At 41.7% G+C, this 17153-nt stretch overlaps 1 protein-coding gene across 1 annotated transcript in view; it reads left to right on the top strand.

Moving 5' to 3' along the window:
• The window catches only part of CNBD1 (cyclic nucleotide binding domain containing 1), a 291253-nt gene that overhangs the window by 15504 nt on the left and 258596 nt on the right, over positions 1-17153 (top strand). The window contains exon 3 of the mRNA XM_045006943.1: positions 535-648. Within this exon, the coding sequence (XP_044862878.1) occupies positions 535-648 (114 nt within the window). The remainder of the gene's footprint in view (positions 1-534; positions 649-17153) is intronic.

Below are 17153 nucleotides of genomic sequence, written 5' to 3'. Positions count from 1 at the left end.
ACTCTCCTGGGGCCTGGGTCCCTGGAGCGTCTTCCGCTCCAAGTCTTTGGCAGCAATTCGGTGGCGGGGGGTCCTTCCGCTCCGGGACCTGCTGCTGAAGTGCCCCGAAGACCCGTGGCGGGGGGGTCCTTCCACCCTGGGACCCGCTGCTGAAGTGCCAGGTCTTCGGCGGCAATTCGGCGGCGGGAGGAAGACCCCAGGCCCCCTGAATCCTCTGGCCGGCCCTGACTGAAGGCAGTGAGAAAGACTCTTTTTTGTGTGAGTTGCATGGCTCACTTTGAGGATAGAATTTGATCTTGTGCTTCCTTAATGTTACAGGAACAAGAGATTAAATTCCCACTGCTGTTCCCATTGAAGTCTTTGGGAGTTTTTATGCAGATCCAGCTAACCAGCATGGTGCTTATCACCAGTCCCCTCTCTGTACTTAAGATAGTGTTTTTATCTCCTCCAGTAGAAGCAGAACTGGGTGCAATAATACTAATATTATGTCTAAGGTTTAAAATTTCTAGAATTTATTCTTTTTCATTTCTTTAGGAAGAATCCACACACCACTGAAGAAGCTCATCAAAAGTTTATGAAACTTTATCCCAAAATATTCTACCAAGAAAAGACTGTATTGCCAGGAATTCCTCCAACACTCTCAAAGAGGTAATGGATCTTTTCTAGTTTTTGTTTTGAGAGAAAGAAAAGCATACGATATTATCAGATCAAGCTTCACCACTGCATATCACAGAACAGCTGGAGAAGACAAAGATTAGTAGCTAGTGGCAAATTCATTTTCTGCATGAGCAGAAACATCTGTTCGTTGCTAAGAAGTACATTTGTCCAACCTTTCAAAAAAGTATTGGTTACACTTACCTCCCAGTTTGTTATGTTTGTGAAAAAAGATTATCAGCGTGTGGCTGCTTTTATATTTTTTCCTGTCACTTTTGAAAAAAAGTGAGTGTCCCAGTGAGTAAATGGCTAATCATACATGCATAAATATCTATATATATATCAGTGTTGAACATTTAAGTCCCCAATAGTCTTTCTTTCCTTTCCTGACTGTAAGTAGAAGCCTTGCCCAGGTACTCACCTACATCATAGCAGGGAGTAGACCTAGCTGGGGCAGCAGCAGCTGCCTGAAGTTAAGTGACGTATTATTTTGCTACAGCTACTTCAGAGACCCTGAACCTTAAGGAACCTATGGAGGAGGAGAATCCCTGGGTCCTGCAAAGAGTCTTCTGGGGGAGGGGGCAGAGAGGGAACTTCTCTTCCAAGTAAGAAGGGCAGGTAAAGAGCATCCCCGAAGATTCCTTAGCAAATATCCATGGCAGGCCATGAGAACACTTGCCCCTTAAGAGACAACAGGGGCATTGGCAAGAAGTATCTGTATCCCCCATCCCAGCATGAGAAAAAACAGAGGTGCTCCATTGTGTCTTCCTTCTCTGGAGGGTGGAGGTTTCCCCTCTGACTGTGCCCTGGCTGCAACAGATGCTATGAAAGGCACAGGTGTTTCTCCTCCCCAAACTCTTTATGATGGAGGGTCTTGAAGCAGGTGCAGCAGGAGCCCTTCAACTCATTTTTAGACAGCTGTTGCTGCCCTATCTGATGATGGTGAATAGAACTGGTCAGAATCCCCCGCCCAGGGAAATCTTTTTCATTTTTGTCAAAGCTTTCATACGTATTTTCAGTGGACAATTTCAACTTTTCATTGAAAAACAGGTTTTTTGTTTGGTTTTTGGTAACTAAAACAAAAATGCCTTGGTTTTCAGACAGAAAAAAATGAAGCATTTTAATTATTTACAAATCCAATTTTCCATAGAAAAAATATTGATGAAATTTTTTTAGCTATACCCTAATAGAGAGCCTACCTATGACTTCTACCTGCAATCAAGAAGAAAAAGTGACAGTTGGATGGGGTTTCTAAATATCCAAAATTCAGATAAAAATAATTAATAAATAAGAGAGAGACCAAGACTGACCAGCTACTAACCTTAATCTTCACTTTTTTCATAAGTGAATTTTTTTGGCTAAAACACTTTAAAACAACATATGTCTGCTAAGTATATCTAATACACACTGAAGCTAACACAAATGGCACACAGGAAAGTATTTCTCCATATGTTTTTAAATGTATCATGCTCTAAAAATGACTGACACATTGGGAGACTCTTATACTCATATGGAGCCCCAGCAAAGCTAAAATAGAGCAAAGATGTGTTAAATCTAGCACATTGCTTGTATGTGGTATGTTGGGTTGCCCATTGTAAAGGGAAAAATTGTCTCAGTGGAGGGATTTGGAAAATAATTTTCTTCAAGTCTAGTTTATTTAGACCTGATGTTAAAAGAACTATTTTCAAGACATAACACTGTTTCTGAAAAGTATTTATTGTAAATGGCTACCTGTGACCCCAAATACCTAAACATACTTAAAGAGAAAAGTAACTTCTACTAGGATTACTCTCTGTAAATACCATTTCCCCCAAAAAAGTTTCATTCTTAGTTATAAATATACAATCTGATGCAAGTTTATGGTCTTGGTCAAATCTTTACAGTTTTAATTATTTTAGTACCTAAATTATGGAGTCTTATGTTTAGGCTGCTGTAGATAAAATTACCTTGGCAATTTCACGATAAAGCAGGGCTTCTCAGACTTGTACTGGTGACCCCTTTCACATAGCAAGCCTCTGAGTGAGACCCCCCCTTATACATTAAAACACTTTTTAATATATTTACCACCATTATAAATGCTGGATGCAAAGTGGGGTTTGGGGTGGAGGCTGACAGCTCATGACCCCCCATGTAATAACCTGCGACCCCCTGATGGGTCCTGACCCCCAGTTTGAGAACCCCTGTGATAAAGCCATATCCTGAGAGGTTGATAGCTCAGCCACAAAAATTAAACCCAAATGGAAAATTTTACATTTTGCAGAAACCTTTATCTTCCAGGGCATGTAGCGTGACACGAATTGCTTTGCTCCCTGCTCATATTTTTTGTAACTTACATTGTCTTATGCTTTTATAGATAGTGTTCTGAAAAATGAAGATTATCAGTATTATACAGTCATAGATGGGAAAATTACATTTCCAGGTTACTGATCAAATCGTTCTTTGATTTATGGACTCCTAATCCTTCAAAAAGTGCTACAAATCTACCTGACTTCATATGTGAATCTCTTATTTATCTGTGAGATGTATAAAAAACTCATGAAGCCAGCCGTCATTAGTTACACATCTGAGTAATCATTGTAATTTATCTGCACTATATTGTCTTCAGTGATATTTTTTAAGACAATGGAATGTGAATAATTTTCAGATTTTTTGCGGGGGGAAGGAGAGCAGAGGGGAATCAGACTAGATGTGGGTAGAGAATTTGAACCCAAAGTGCTTTTATTTATTGCAGTTTCATTTACTCTGTATTGAGTTTTATATGTGACTTCTCTTGACATCAGTGGGAACAACACAAGTGTATCCAAAGTCAGAATTTCATCTGGTGGTTTTTGTATGCTTGCATCAGGTTCAATTGGAGAGTGCTGGGTAGGGATTAGTTCATAGTACTAGGCTAATACTGTAATTGCTAGATTAAGAAAAGAGTCCTGCAGTAACAACATTTAACACAGCAGCCTGGATTTTGCCTTTTTAGAATCTGTTTCTACTGTACTTTCTCATATGGCTCTGAGGAGATCTGTGATTGCCTTCTGGGATTGTTTAAACCTAGACTGTAAGATCTTATCTATTTGCATCTGCACCCTGTTTATAGATGATAATTTGCTGCTGCTTATTTGAGTGAGATGTTTTGTTTTGTTTTGTATGAGTATGTTTTGTAACAAATTTTCCCTGTATTTTCTCTCTATTTTTTTAATTCCCTATTTGGAGATATGTTCACCATTGGAATGTACTGTAATATTCTGACTTAATCCTGACCTCCAAGCACGTAGTTCTGCGCAGAGTGCAAAATCATTACTGTGTATGTGTGCGCTAGCATAGTAGCTCGTTTGACAAGATATGGGATGATATAAGCAAAGGTTCTCAGCCCTTTAAGATCCATAACCACTTCCAGACTTGCAAAGAAAGCATAGAATCCTAAGAGTAGCATCCAGCTTTAAGGGAAAAGGCAAATTTTTAGGAGGGTGAAGGGGTGGGGAGAAAGCTGGATGGCTTGAGTGTCTATGGTTGGAGCTGCTGGAATACACTTTTTTCATAGAGCTGCTGGTAGCTTTAGAATTGTGTGTTTATCTTAGGGTTTTATATTAGCACCCATCCGTATAATATAAGAGCTTTCTGTGTAAGATTGGAAAAACAAAATCCCTAGTGAATGTTACCGGCTTTCCTCCCATATCTGGTGATGGGAGTCTCTTTCTAGGGTAGGGGTTTTCTTTTCCTTTCTTTTCTTTTGTGTGTGTGTGTGTATGTGAGAAAGAGAGAGAGGGAGAGAGGGCAAGGGTGGTTTTAAGTGTCATTCTGGTTATGATGGAAAAGTTTTTATCACAGAAAGAGCTCTTGCATTGTGACATCTACACTGCATTAAAAGACCTGTGACTGACCTGCGTCAGCTGACTCAGGCTCCAGTTGCAGGGCTTTACAATTGCAGTGTAGATGTATGGGCTCGGGCTGGAGACTGGGTTCTGAGATCCTGCAAGGGGATTGAGTTTCAGAAGCCAGGCTCAAGCTCAAGCCTGAACTTCTACACTGCAATTTTTAGCCCTGCAACCTGAGTCAGATGATGGGCTCGGGATTCGATGCTGCTGGGTTTTTTTTGTGGTGTAGACATACCCTAAGGGTGATCAGTCTGGATTTGTCTACTCTCTTCTGGAAGTTCATTCAAAAGCTGGCCCTCCTCGATCATTACTGCCTTACCTCTGTCTCTTGCACATTTTGTCCTGGGCTCTGTAATCTGCATTGTCATAGAACAACTGTTTTGGTGATTACTGAGTCTCCAATGTAGCTAGGACCTGGCTTTGTAGATAGGGACAAAGGCCTTGAACTGGCAATTGCAGCTGTGAGATTAATAAAGGGAATGGCATGTGTTCTTGAAATACAGTGTTTCAATAAGTAATTTCATGTTTAGAAGATCATTTTAAAAATACTTGATATTTGATATTATTAATACACTCTTTAATAAGACTTTTGCTCCTAGTTTTTCACCTATTGTGGGTGCCAAGAAGTGACCTTATTTCCATACACCTGCTACATTAATTGAGTCAAAAGGAATAATAATACTTATATGACCCTTTTCACCTATAGATCTCAAAGTTCTTCACAATCTTTTAATGTATTTATCCTCATACCCTCCCCCCCAAGGTAGGAAAGTGTTACCATTCCCATTTTATAGGTGGGGAACTGTGGCACAGAAAAGCTAGGCAGACTTGCCCAAATTCACACAGGAAGTCCATAGCAGAAGAGGGAATTGAACCCAGCTCTTCTATGTTCTAAGCCAAGGGACACTGGATCTACCAATTTGTATTGGAGAGAGGAGACCTGTATGATTGATTAACCTCTGGCAGTAGCAACAGAGAAGAAAAATCTGTCAGACTGAATGCTGGTATTTCTAGCATTGTCAAGAGCAGGTTGTGATGTATGCATCTGTGTAGTGTGAGAAACATCAAATAGAAAATTACTTACCTTTAAACTCTGCTGTTTTGAAGATATCAGGCTAGATTCATGATTGCCCAGTGGCCTTTCTGCATCAGCTGCATTGGTGAAAAGTGGCTATAGGATAGGCGCAAACTCCTCCTTGCATGCTAGAGAATATCACCCATGTAGAGAGCCCATAGGCCATGTACAGAGACGCTACAGCAGCCACTGTGGCAGAACTACAGAGTTATCGAGACCACCAGGATATCTGTGCTTCTTTGAGACGAGGCACCTCATGAGAGTCAGGGTGAAATGTTTTCAGAAAAGTGACTTCAGCTCTAAAACAAACTTCTAGAAGAGGTTGGAGTAATCCAGAACCTTTGTCACCTTTTGGAAGAAACTGCAAATTTTCCTCTTTGAAAGGGCTTTTGCTACTGGAACCATAAGAAGAAAAGGGAAGATTTATATCTGAAACAGAACCTCCAGGGAAGGGAGAAGAGCAAAAGACTCATGAAGTCTGCTAGGGGCTCTGTTATGCAGATCTAATTTACCTGGGAAGCGCGTTGATGCTATGGTGGTGGGAGTTAAAGAAAACTCTAAGACAGAGAATGAGGTTCACCCCATTGGCAAATAAAAACAATTGGAAAGGACTAGACCTGCCTGGTTTGTGGAAGCACATATCAAGGTACCCAAAGCCATATAGATGCCCAGAGGGTGCAGAGCCAGAACACCAGTAAAGAGGTGCAGTGTGTGCAGCAAGCTCTCCTGCTGACTGCAGTCACGAAGAAAGTGGCTAGAAGGTTCCATGGGTGGTAGGTAAGTTCCAGGGTGGGCCACAACCAGCAGTGAGGGTGGATGGAGACTGTCTTGATCTCCTACCTTCTATCGCTGCCTTTAGAGACCAAAGAACTTGGGGAGTTCTGCCTATTATTTGTTAAGGAGTGAAGCCCTGGGAGTTAAATGCCACACAGGTGTTATTTTTAAAGATTTTTCGTCTCCGTTCTTTGACAGTTTCTATCGGTTTCAGAGGTAATTCTATCAATCCCAGAGCAGCATACATATAGAGAATCTCTTTAACTGATTGAAACTGTCCAAAATGGTGGGGGAGAGGATTTTTTTAGTTTTGCCCACCATATCGGAGATTACAATCAAAGGTTAAGCTTGTAACTGGAACCAGCAAAAGCCATGAAAATTGCCATATGTCCTCCCAACAGCTTTTCCAAACTGTGCGTGACCTATATTGAGCAATATCAAGCCTCTGAAGCATGAATTTAAAGAAAGAGTAGTTGCCTTAAGTCAGAATGTTCTGGGTGTTGCCAGTTAAAGTAACACAGAGTTTGTAAAGTTAATGTTTTTATGTGTTAAAATGCAATATATTAGCACATGGTAAAGAAACATAGTATTGTCGATTGTTTTCACTTTCAACTCCTAGAGGGTACTCAGGCTATATTATATATTTACCAGCAATCACCTCAGTCAATATACTTTAGCAAACAGAAATCTCTTGGAGGAAAATGATTATATGACAGTATGACCTCTCTTTCATGGGAATTTATTATTTAAAATTTAATCTAGCCTAGTGTTTACAGTGACAGGAATTCTTGGCAGTCTTAGGCAGAAAGTCAATCTCTTTCCTTTCAGGAGGACATTCAATAAATTACAGCACTCAGGATTTTTTTTCTTCTTAAAAGAAAAAAAAATATAGATCAGCAAAGTGGTAGTTTTGTCCAACCTTCAAATGTAAGAAAAACATTTTTGCAGCAAAAGCCTTCATCTTTAAAACCTCATTTTAAAATATATTTTGAATGGCCTATAAAATATCCCTGTATATGCAGCGTAATTTTGCTGACAACTGAATTAAAGATGAATGCAGTCAGCTAATAAGATTATATACATATATTAACAGCAGAGTGTGAGGAATAGGGGAAGAGGCACACATACACATATGATTGAGTTTATTGCTTGATTCAGGATTGCTATTTGTTCTTTTTTTTCCCTGAAATTCCCTTTTCTTTTAGTTTTCTTGGAGGGATATGTGTGCACTAAATGGAAAAGCTCTAGGAGACTAAACTTTCTCCAAATAAAGTCTACTTAATCAAGCCAAACTCTTTTTCAAAGAGACTAAAGACGGAATATAGCCAATGCTCCAGTAAGCTGCTCACACTGGGTGTCGGGAGGCTACCCTATTAGATCTAGAAGTAACAGTAACGAAGCCTTGAACTGCTTTGCAAGAGGTGAAAAGGTGCTTCAGCACTAGATAGAAAAAAAAAGAGTTTCAAACAATCCTTCAGTGTCATGCAGTTTTTTCCTAAGGATAATATAATTCTGTACAAGCACAAGGATTTGTTAAGAAATAAAGACAAGAGTATCAAGCTTAATTTAGCTGACGACTCAGAGAAAGTAGATTCTGAGAACTGGGTTTTTTGACTGTTTGCAAAATTGCTTCTTGAGCTTTTGTCCCCTTTAGAATTTCAGACCCATTTACTTTCTTTCCAATGATAAGGGTCTCCATGAAAAAGCACTTTATGAACAGGGCTTGTTTCCTGCAATTCTGGTCCCAGGAATAGGATATTAAAGGTTGATTAATCAGTGCTGCTTTCTTCATCATGTATATAGAGTGTCAGACACATAGAAGCATGCAAGGTAGGTAGCAGTGCCAAAGGGACAAACTGTTAACTTGAGACTCATAAATTAAAGAATCATTCTTTCTGATAGTAGCATCAGAACCACTCTTTCCACATACACAGGGCATCACAGCTTCTTTTTCTTATGATTATATCTCACCTTATCAGCAGTGCTAATGTAATATTGTGACATTCACAGTAGGCAAATATGCTTCCCTTTTCCATTGCAGTGTGCAAATGTTTAAAGGAATACACAGAGGTTTCCCATGGCAGATATATAAAACACAAGCTAAAGCTGATGTTTTTGTGCTACTGTAGTGCATCAGGGCCCCAATCAGAGATCAGGTCCCATTGTGCTAGTGCAGTCCAAGCTAATATGTGTTGACTTGTCCTTTTTTGCTTTCTCTATTTCCTCATCACCTGTGTATCAAATGATTTGAAATACGTTCTAGGGAAGCAGTATCCAGAAAGATGGCATTGTTTATATAGGACCACCAGGGTCAATTTTTTTTCTGTGGATTACATCATGATGGTATGTTAAGTTATTATTAGTACTAAGTATCTCTCCACTTTATCCTCCTTGCCCATGTCCTTTTCTTTCCCTGTTACCAGGAGCCATGTGCTCTGTCATGGAAGCAAGTGTTTATTCATTTTGAAGAAGGCCAACGTCTCTATATTGCCTGTGGATAGTAAATTATATGCATGAGTGATGCTTGGAGTGAACTCCTGGGAGAATCAGGGACAACAGAGGGCAATGTCTACACTACAAACTTTGGTCAACACAAATTACATTGGCATAAAGTTGCTGCAGTTAATATACCACTCATGTGTGTGCATATTTGGCTGCTTGCATCGGCACTGAGTGTACACACCAGGAGCACTTGAGTCAATACATAGTGTGATGCACCCAGTGTGCCACTTGTCTCTGTCTGGTGCACTGCCTTCTGGGAAATTTTTGTAATGCATTGTGAGGTAGAATTGTAAGGCGTTTGATACGGTACCACATGAGGAATTACTGGTTAAATTGGAAAAGATGGGGATCGAAATGAAAATCCAGAGGTGGATAAGGAGCTGGTTAAAGGGGAGACTGCAGAGGGTCATATTGAAGGGGGAACTGTCAGGTTGGAGGGGGGTTACCAGTGGAGTTCCTCAAGGTTCGGTTTTGGGTCCGATTTTATTCAATCTATTTATCGCTGACCTGGGAACCAAGAGTAGGAGTGGGCTGATAAAGTTTGCAGATGACATCAAGTTGGGAGGTATTGCAAATTCGGAAAAGGATCGGGATATCCTCCAGGGAGATTTGGATGACCTTGTAAACTGGAGTATTAGTAACAGGATGAAATTCAATAGTGAGAAGTGTAAGGTTATGCATTTAGGGATGACTAACAAGAACTTTAGTTATAAGCTGGGGACGCACCAGTTGGAAGTAACGGAGGAGGAGAAGGACCTAGGAGTCCTGGTTGATCGTAGGATGACTATGAGTAGGCAATGTGATGTGGCCGTTAAAAAAGCTAATGCGGTCTTGGGATGCATTAGGCGAGGTATTTCTAGTAGGGATAAGGAGGTGCTAGTCCCGTTATATAAGGCGTTGGTAAGACCTCATTTGGAGTATTGTGTGCAGTTTTGGTCTCCCATGTTTAAGAAGGATGAATTCAAACTGGAACGGGTACAAAGAAGGGCCACTAGAATGATCCGAGGAATGGAAAGCCTGTCGAATGAAAGGAGACTTGAGGAGCTCGGTTTGTTTTCCTTAACCAAAAGAAGGATAAGAGGAGATATGATTGCACTCTTTAAATATATCAGAGGGATAAATACCAGGGAAGGAGAGGAATTATTTCAGCTCAGTGCTAATGTGGACACGAGGACAAACGGATATAAATTGTCAGTCAGGAAATTTAGGCTTGAAATTAGACGAAGGTTTCTAACCATCAGAGGAGTGCAATTCTGGAACAGCCTACCGAAGGAAACAGTGGGGGCGAAGGACCTCCATGACTTTAAGATTAAGCTAGATAAGTTTATGGAGGAGATGGTATGATAGGATAACGGGCTTAGTCAATAGGTCAATTAAGTGCCACACTGGTAATTAGTACAATGGGTCAATGATAGGATATTGTTAGCCTTTTTCCAGAGGGTATGGCTGGAGAGTCTTGCCCGCATGCTCGGGGTTCAGCTGACCGCCATATTTGGGGTCGGGAAGGAATTTTCCTCCAGGGTAGATTGGCAGTGGCCCTGGAGGTTTTTCGCCTTCCTCCAAAGCATGGGGCAGGGGTCGCTTGCTTAAGGAGTGGGTGGATCGGCTTATGTGGCCTGCATCTTGCAGGAGGTCAGACTAGATGATCATAATGGTCCCTTCTGATCTTGAATTCTATGATTCTATGATTCAGGGATGACTGGGAGCAAAGGGCCAAGTTCCTGTCATGCAGCTTTCTCCATCCCATAGTTGTTTATATCCCATAATTTTCATGTCTTTTTTTTTTTCATCCCACAAAACTATGTGGAACTTTCTGATGTCTGCCATCACTGATAGAAGCATGGAGGCTACAGAACTCTGCGCTGTTCTCATGAACATTGCAAATACAGGGTGTATCATCCTTTTGTATTTGCAGGTCCACGGTCAGTACTGCAATCCTGGGGACATAATGATCCCTTTGAAGACAGTTTGCTAAGGAACATAACGAAAAAAGTCAAGGTTATTGGTGGTGTTTATGGAGTAGTTGCAAATGGTGGAACACCACTTCTGGGCCTGAGAAATGAGCACTGTGGTGGGATTGCATCATAATGCAGGTTTGGGATGAGGAGCAGTGGTGCAGAACTTTAGGATGCTAAAGGTTACCTTCCTGGATCTGTGTGCCACACTCACCCCACTGCTCCAGAACAGGGACACCAAAATGTGAGCTGCATTGATAGTAGAGATGCAAGTGGTGATTGCAGCCGGGAAGCTTGCAATGCTGGATTGCTACCGGCCAGTGGTAAATCATTTTGGAGTTGGAAAATCCACAGTTGTTATGCAAGTGTACAGGGCCATTAAATGTCTCCCGCTGACGAAGTCGGTCTGACAAAGTGAATATTCACCCACGAAAACGTATGCTCCAATACGTCTGTTAGTCTATAAGGTGCCACTGGTCTCTTTGTTGCTCTTTACACAGGACTGTGACTCTCAGCAATGTGCAGGACATAGTGGATGAATCTGCAGCAATGGGGTTGGAAAAATGTAATGGGGTGATAGACAGCATGCATATCCCTATATTGGCATCAGCCCACCTTGCTGTAGAGTGTATCAGTAGAAAGGGCTGCCATTCTGTGGTTATGCAAACATTGGTGGATCACCAGGGTCACTTCATTAACGTCAGTGTGGGCTGGTCAGGAAAGTGCATGATGTACAGAACTTCAAGAATACAGGACTGTTGAGAAAACTGCGAGCAGGGACATTCTTTCCCAACTGGTGGATTATCATTGGCAGTGTGGAAATGCCAGTAGTGATCCTGGGGGATCCAGCCTGCTTCTTGGTCCCCGAGCTCATGAAGCCATACACCAACCGCCTTGACAGCATCACAGATTCAATTACTGGCTCAACAGGTGCAGAATGACAGTTGAATATGCTTTTAATAGGTTGGAGGGATGCAGGTGGCGTTTACTCACAAAATTGGATCTCACTGAAAAATATACCATTTATAGCTGCCTGTTGTGTCGTTCATAATATCTTTGAAGCAAAGGCAGAAAAGTGGAGGGCAAGCTGCTGTCTGCTGACTTTGAACAGTTGGACACAAGGGCCATTAAAAGCGCTCAGTGCAGAGCTATGCAACTAGTAATAGTAAAGTAATAATTGGAGATATACCAATCTCCTAGAACTAGAAGGGACCTTGAAAGGTCATCTAGTCCAGCCCCCTGCCTTCACTAGCAGGACCAATTTTTGCCCCAGATTCCTAAGTGGCCTCCTCAAGGATTGAACTCACAACCCTGGATTTAGCAGGCCAATGCTCAAACCACTGAGCTATCCCCCTCCAACTGTGAGAGGTCTTGAAAGAACAGCCACATTAATATGGTGTGGTGAACTGTGCTCTGGAGGCCCCTGAAGATTTGGAGGTTCTTAGGAATTATGTAGTGCTTGGTGTACATTTATGAATATTACCTTGTGTGATGGGGTGAACTAGGCCCAGAGGCCCCTTGCTGGAGGCCTTAGGGTCCTGCCACACTCCTCCCAGGCAAGGCACAGTGGAGAGGTCCTCCAAGCAGGCTAGAGTGGCTGAAGGGAAAGAAGCCAATCAGAGAGGCTGCATGGAGCAGCCAATCAGGACCCAGGAGGGCCCTATAAAAAGGAACTGCAGCAGTTTCTTACTGGAGGTAGAGGAGTGCAGCTGGTATGCCTGGCTGGCCAAAGGAACTTGCAGGATAGTGAATAGCTTAGTGCTAGTAGGGAATTGGAGAGTATGGAAGAGCTCCTGGCTGGCTGCTGGTCCTGAAATTAGAAGAGCTGTGAGCTAAGGGTAAGGCATTGGTGAAGGCTGGGGCTGTGGGGAGGTGGCTCAGGGAACTGAAGGCAGTTTTGCTAAAGGGCCATGGCAGTGTGTGGCTGCTATTCTTAGGGTCCTTGGGCTGGTACTTGGAGTAGTGGGTAGGTCCAGGCACCCTCCACAGGCCCTGAGGAAGGACCTACAATTGGACAGTAGTAAGTCCCCCCGGAAGGGGACTGAGCTGCCAAGAGGCTCAGTTGGGGCTGGAACAGACCCAGAGGGTGAAACCATTGCCTTCAGGGAGAAAGCACTGAGGGTATGGCCCAATACCAGGGCTGGGACTGTCTTAAAGACTGCAAACACTGTTGACCAGAAGGGAGTGTGCATGAGAGGAGGGTGCTAGGCTGTTATATGAATGTTTTTTTTTATTGAATGTGTGAATTAGGTGGTGCTTGTTGTATGTTTATAATTATTCTTTGTGATTCACTGAATATGAGTTTTGTGGTCCTATATAATTACAAGTAGTGGGTGCTTTGAGTGGTGCTCGGCATTCTCCAGTATATATTGTGAAGTAATAAAGATGAATTCATTTTCAAAAAATAAAAATGTATTGTACCAAAAACAGCACAACAATAAGCAAATAAAAAAGCAATACAATACATCCCCGCCCTTCTAAAATAAGTGAACAGAATTTTAAAATTAGAAAGGTAGAAAACATTCCTGTCCCTTTTGGATTAACATACACCAACTGTGGCTCTCATAGGTCAGTGTGCATGAAGCTGTGGTTGCTTTACTGTCTCCCTTCTGCTCCCCCCTCCCCATGTGGACTGGTAGAGGTAGGGATGCGGCCCATGATGCTACGTGGAATGTTGTGGGGTTGTGACAAGCTGCTGGGGTACCCAGAGCTGTAAGGCACTGTGCTACCCCGTCAGCCTCAGTATATGGGAGCTTTGCTGTAGCTGAGCTATGTGACAACTCCCTGACACACCAGCTTGTCTGCCTTACCAGGAAACTCCTCAGGGCTCTACCTTGCCTAGCAGGTAACAATCAATGCCATCCCCTGAACTTAACTGAGGTGTGTGTCCGCAGTATATAGCCTCTATCAATGTATATTCACAGACTATATTAAGTTTGCAGCCCTTTAGAGAGACAGAAACAACAACTTACGTTGACTGGAGCTAACAATCACTTCAGTTCAATTAAAACACTGGGTTGGTTTAGATAAAAAGTAAAACAAGTTTAAAAATAGAGAGGCTTTAAGTGAGTTCAAGTATAAAGGTAGAAAGGGTTGCACACAAGTAAAAATATACTTTCTAATGGCTAAGACCTAACTTAACCAGTCTTTGGTGAAGAAAATATCTTGAACAATTTTCCATTTCCAGCAATGGCTGATTAGCTTTTAGTTAGGATCCCCAGGGAGTCATAGGTGTTGGTTTTCCTTGTCTCTTCAAGTGAAAGATAACTTAGGGGTGTGCTCCCCTTCTCTTTATAGTCCAGTAAACCATTCCAATGTATTCTTCTGGAATGTATCCATGGATAAAGTTCCTTTTCCCTGCTGGATGTGGATGCCACATTGTCTGGTGTAGACTCCATCGTGTCTTCTCTGCTGATGATTTTTACAATGCAAATGACCTTTTCCTGCCACCTCTGATACAAATGAATAACTGACTTTAGGCACACCTGGTCTGAAGGGTTGGTCTCTTTCCTTTGCTTGGAGAAAACTTCTTTAAAGAAGACATGTTTGGGGCTGGGGGGGCGGGGGGGCTGATAACACTTTAGTTAGGATTTCAGCACATCTGCATAATCCTTTCTGAGCTGACTGTACATATATTCCTCAAGAATATTAATGATCAGTCAGTGACTAGTTTTCCAGTGATATAACATCAAAACTTTTAGATACAGATTATAACAATAGAGAGTTGGGGTACACTGAGTTGGTGAGACCAGCTGAAGCTCACTGCTAAATACCTTTTGGCATAGGGATACTCTTAGGATCACAGTGGTGTAGGGAGCTGCGAAATTGGAGTTCTCCATTCACTGTAAAGGAAGGTGAACTCATGATTGTTGGATCTGTAGGTCAATAAGAGTCTGCAGCCTCTGTGATTGATGTCTGAGAAGCCCCATTATGTTCTGGTGCATCTCCCAGGAGATCCAATACCTTCTATCTACTCCAGGCCAGAATGTGTCTAGCGCTGGTGGGGTCAGTTGGGCAGTTGCACACAAGGGAGAGCTGCTAGGTTTGCTTGCCAAACTAGGGAATTAGTAAAAGACATTTCAGAAATATGTGGGAGGTTACAAAGAGGATCTGTGGCTTCTGGTCTCCATGACCCCTGGGCAGTGGAGTTCATAATTGTGACCAGGGTGGTCACTGGGCATTGTGGGATAGCTGCTGGCAGACTGTTAGCATTGACATAGCTCACACTGCATCTACACTCATACTGCATCAACCTCAGTAGGTTGAGCATGGTTCAGTACTCTTAGGGGAGGTGATTTTACTGTGTGCACGTAATGGGGTTCTTACAACCCAGAGACAAATTTGAGCCTAGACATATGCATAACTAGGTTCACGCAATGTGACTTATGTCGACCTAACTCTTTAGTGTAGACCAGGCCTAGGTCTTATAAAGCTGCATACACCTGAGTTGCCAATACAGTAAAAGGTCTGTACTGGCAGACACAGCAACTGTGTTCAACACTGCAAGGTATCATTTGGCCAGCTCTGTGGCCCCAGTTTCAGCCTCCTGGAGCTGATTGCACCCTCATCTTGCAGGCTGTTCTGTTGGGATACTAACCCAGAGCTGCCTATTTTTTCTTCTGCTGCTGTACTTGAAGTGCAATGAACCCAGCCTGGGGTTTGGATCGAGGCCCTGTTCAATACACCTGACCAGCACGTCAGAAGTTTCTTTTGCATAGGTTGTTACTCTTTCAGGCAAAAGGAAGAAACCCATGGTATTTTTAAATCTGGGATCTATGTACATGGACAAAATATAATGTTCTGTTTTTTGGCAGAGAAAGAAGGAAAAGGTTTAAAGTACACAAATTAAATTACCTAGGATGGTTGTTTCTCTCTGATTCTTGAGGACAGAATGCAAACAATTTAAAGTCCCAGTATGTTGTTGAGACATTACTTCTGAGTCAGTCAGTGATGGGATGGTAACAGGATCGTATGAATTACTAAACCAGTCATACTAGCCGAACAGCTAATCCCTAATATCAGAAACGCAAAGACTCACTTGCTGTAATACTTCAGGCCCATGGATTACTTATGAATTATGTTCATACCAAATAGTTCTGAATAATGTACCTGTTAAATCTGTTCATGGACAGTTTACAGACAGGGCCAAATTCAGTGAATATATTCTTTGTTAGGAATACTCAGACACACCTGCTGACTTGTTTGGTTTTTATTAGTGATAATTACTGTTTTTGTTTAATTGTTGTGTCCTTCCCCACTACTTTGGATTGAAGGCATAATGGTAGTGACTTTCAAAGCTGTGTAAGGGATTTAACCGCACATCTTTGATTCATTTTAAACCCTTGTATATCTCAGCCAACAGAAATAAATAAAATGAAATGTTAATGATTATCATTATTATTGTGGTATCACCTGGGAGCACCATTTATGGACCAGGACATTATTGTGTTAAGCATGGTAATAATAGGTGTTCTCAGGACTTGCCTGTATGGGGAAATTTACTGGAATAACTGTAGTGGTATAGTTATACTACTAATAGTGATGCAAAATAACAGAATTTAAGAAAGTTACACCCAATTTACACCAACACCAAATTTGGCCCCTACTGTAGATATTCTTTATTCTGGAATAAGACTGCCTTTTACCTGTTTGGCTTATGTTGCTCTGGAAGTAGTGCAAGCTAAACCAGAAGGAGTGGCTGCATAGGTAGTTATAGTCGTATAATTGCACTGCCATAGTTATGCTGGTATATTTCCCCATGTAGACAAGCCCTAAGCTTCACTGAGAGATATACATTCAGGGTGAAATTTGGTCCTGGTGTAACTTTCCTAAATTCAGTGAGTTTGCACCAGAACTGAAGTAAGCCTATAATTTAAAAGAACAAGGTACATGTATCTGGGGCTGCTGTCATTTCCATTTGGGCTGGGTTTTTTTTACTCCACTCTTTATTAATATGTATATCTTACTCTGTAATTTTTGCATCACTTGATGCAAATGTTGTTTCAGAAATATAGGACATAGTATTAAAGCGAAAAAATACCAATTATGTATATAGAATATTGTGCGAGTGGATTTGTTTCCCAAGTGACCCCAAATGTTCTAGCCCAGCTACACAGAGTTCAGACATAGCCTATAGCTAGAAAAGCTGTAGAATGAAACAAGGGGCATAAATAGTCAATAAATAAAGAAGGGGTAGGGAGTCAACAATGAATATATTGGTGTAGGATTTCACAGCAGGGCAATCTCAAGAATTTGTAGGCATTGGATCAACTAAAGAGAAAAATGAAACTGGCAAACCTTCAAGTGTTACTCTTTCTGAGGGCTTGT

This window comes from Mauremys mutica, chromosome 2 (genome assembly GCF_020497125.1).
Source record: "Mauremys mutica isolate MM-2020 ecotype Southern chromosome 2, ASM2049712v1, whole genome shotgun sequence".
Lineage (NCBI taxonomy): Eukaryota > Metazoa > Chordata > Testudines > Geoemydidae > Mauremys > Mauremys mutica.
Note: the sequence above shows the minus strand (reverse complement) of the source record. Positions and strands in the feature narration are given on the sequence as shown.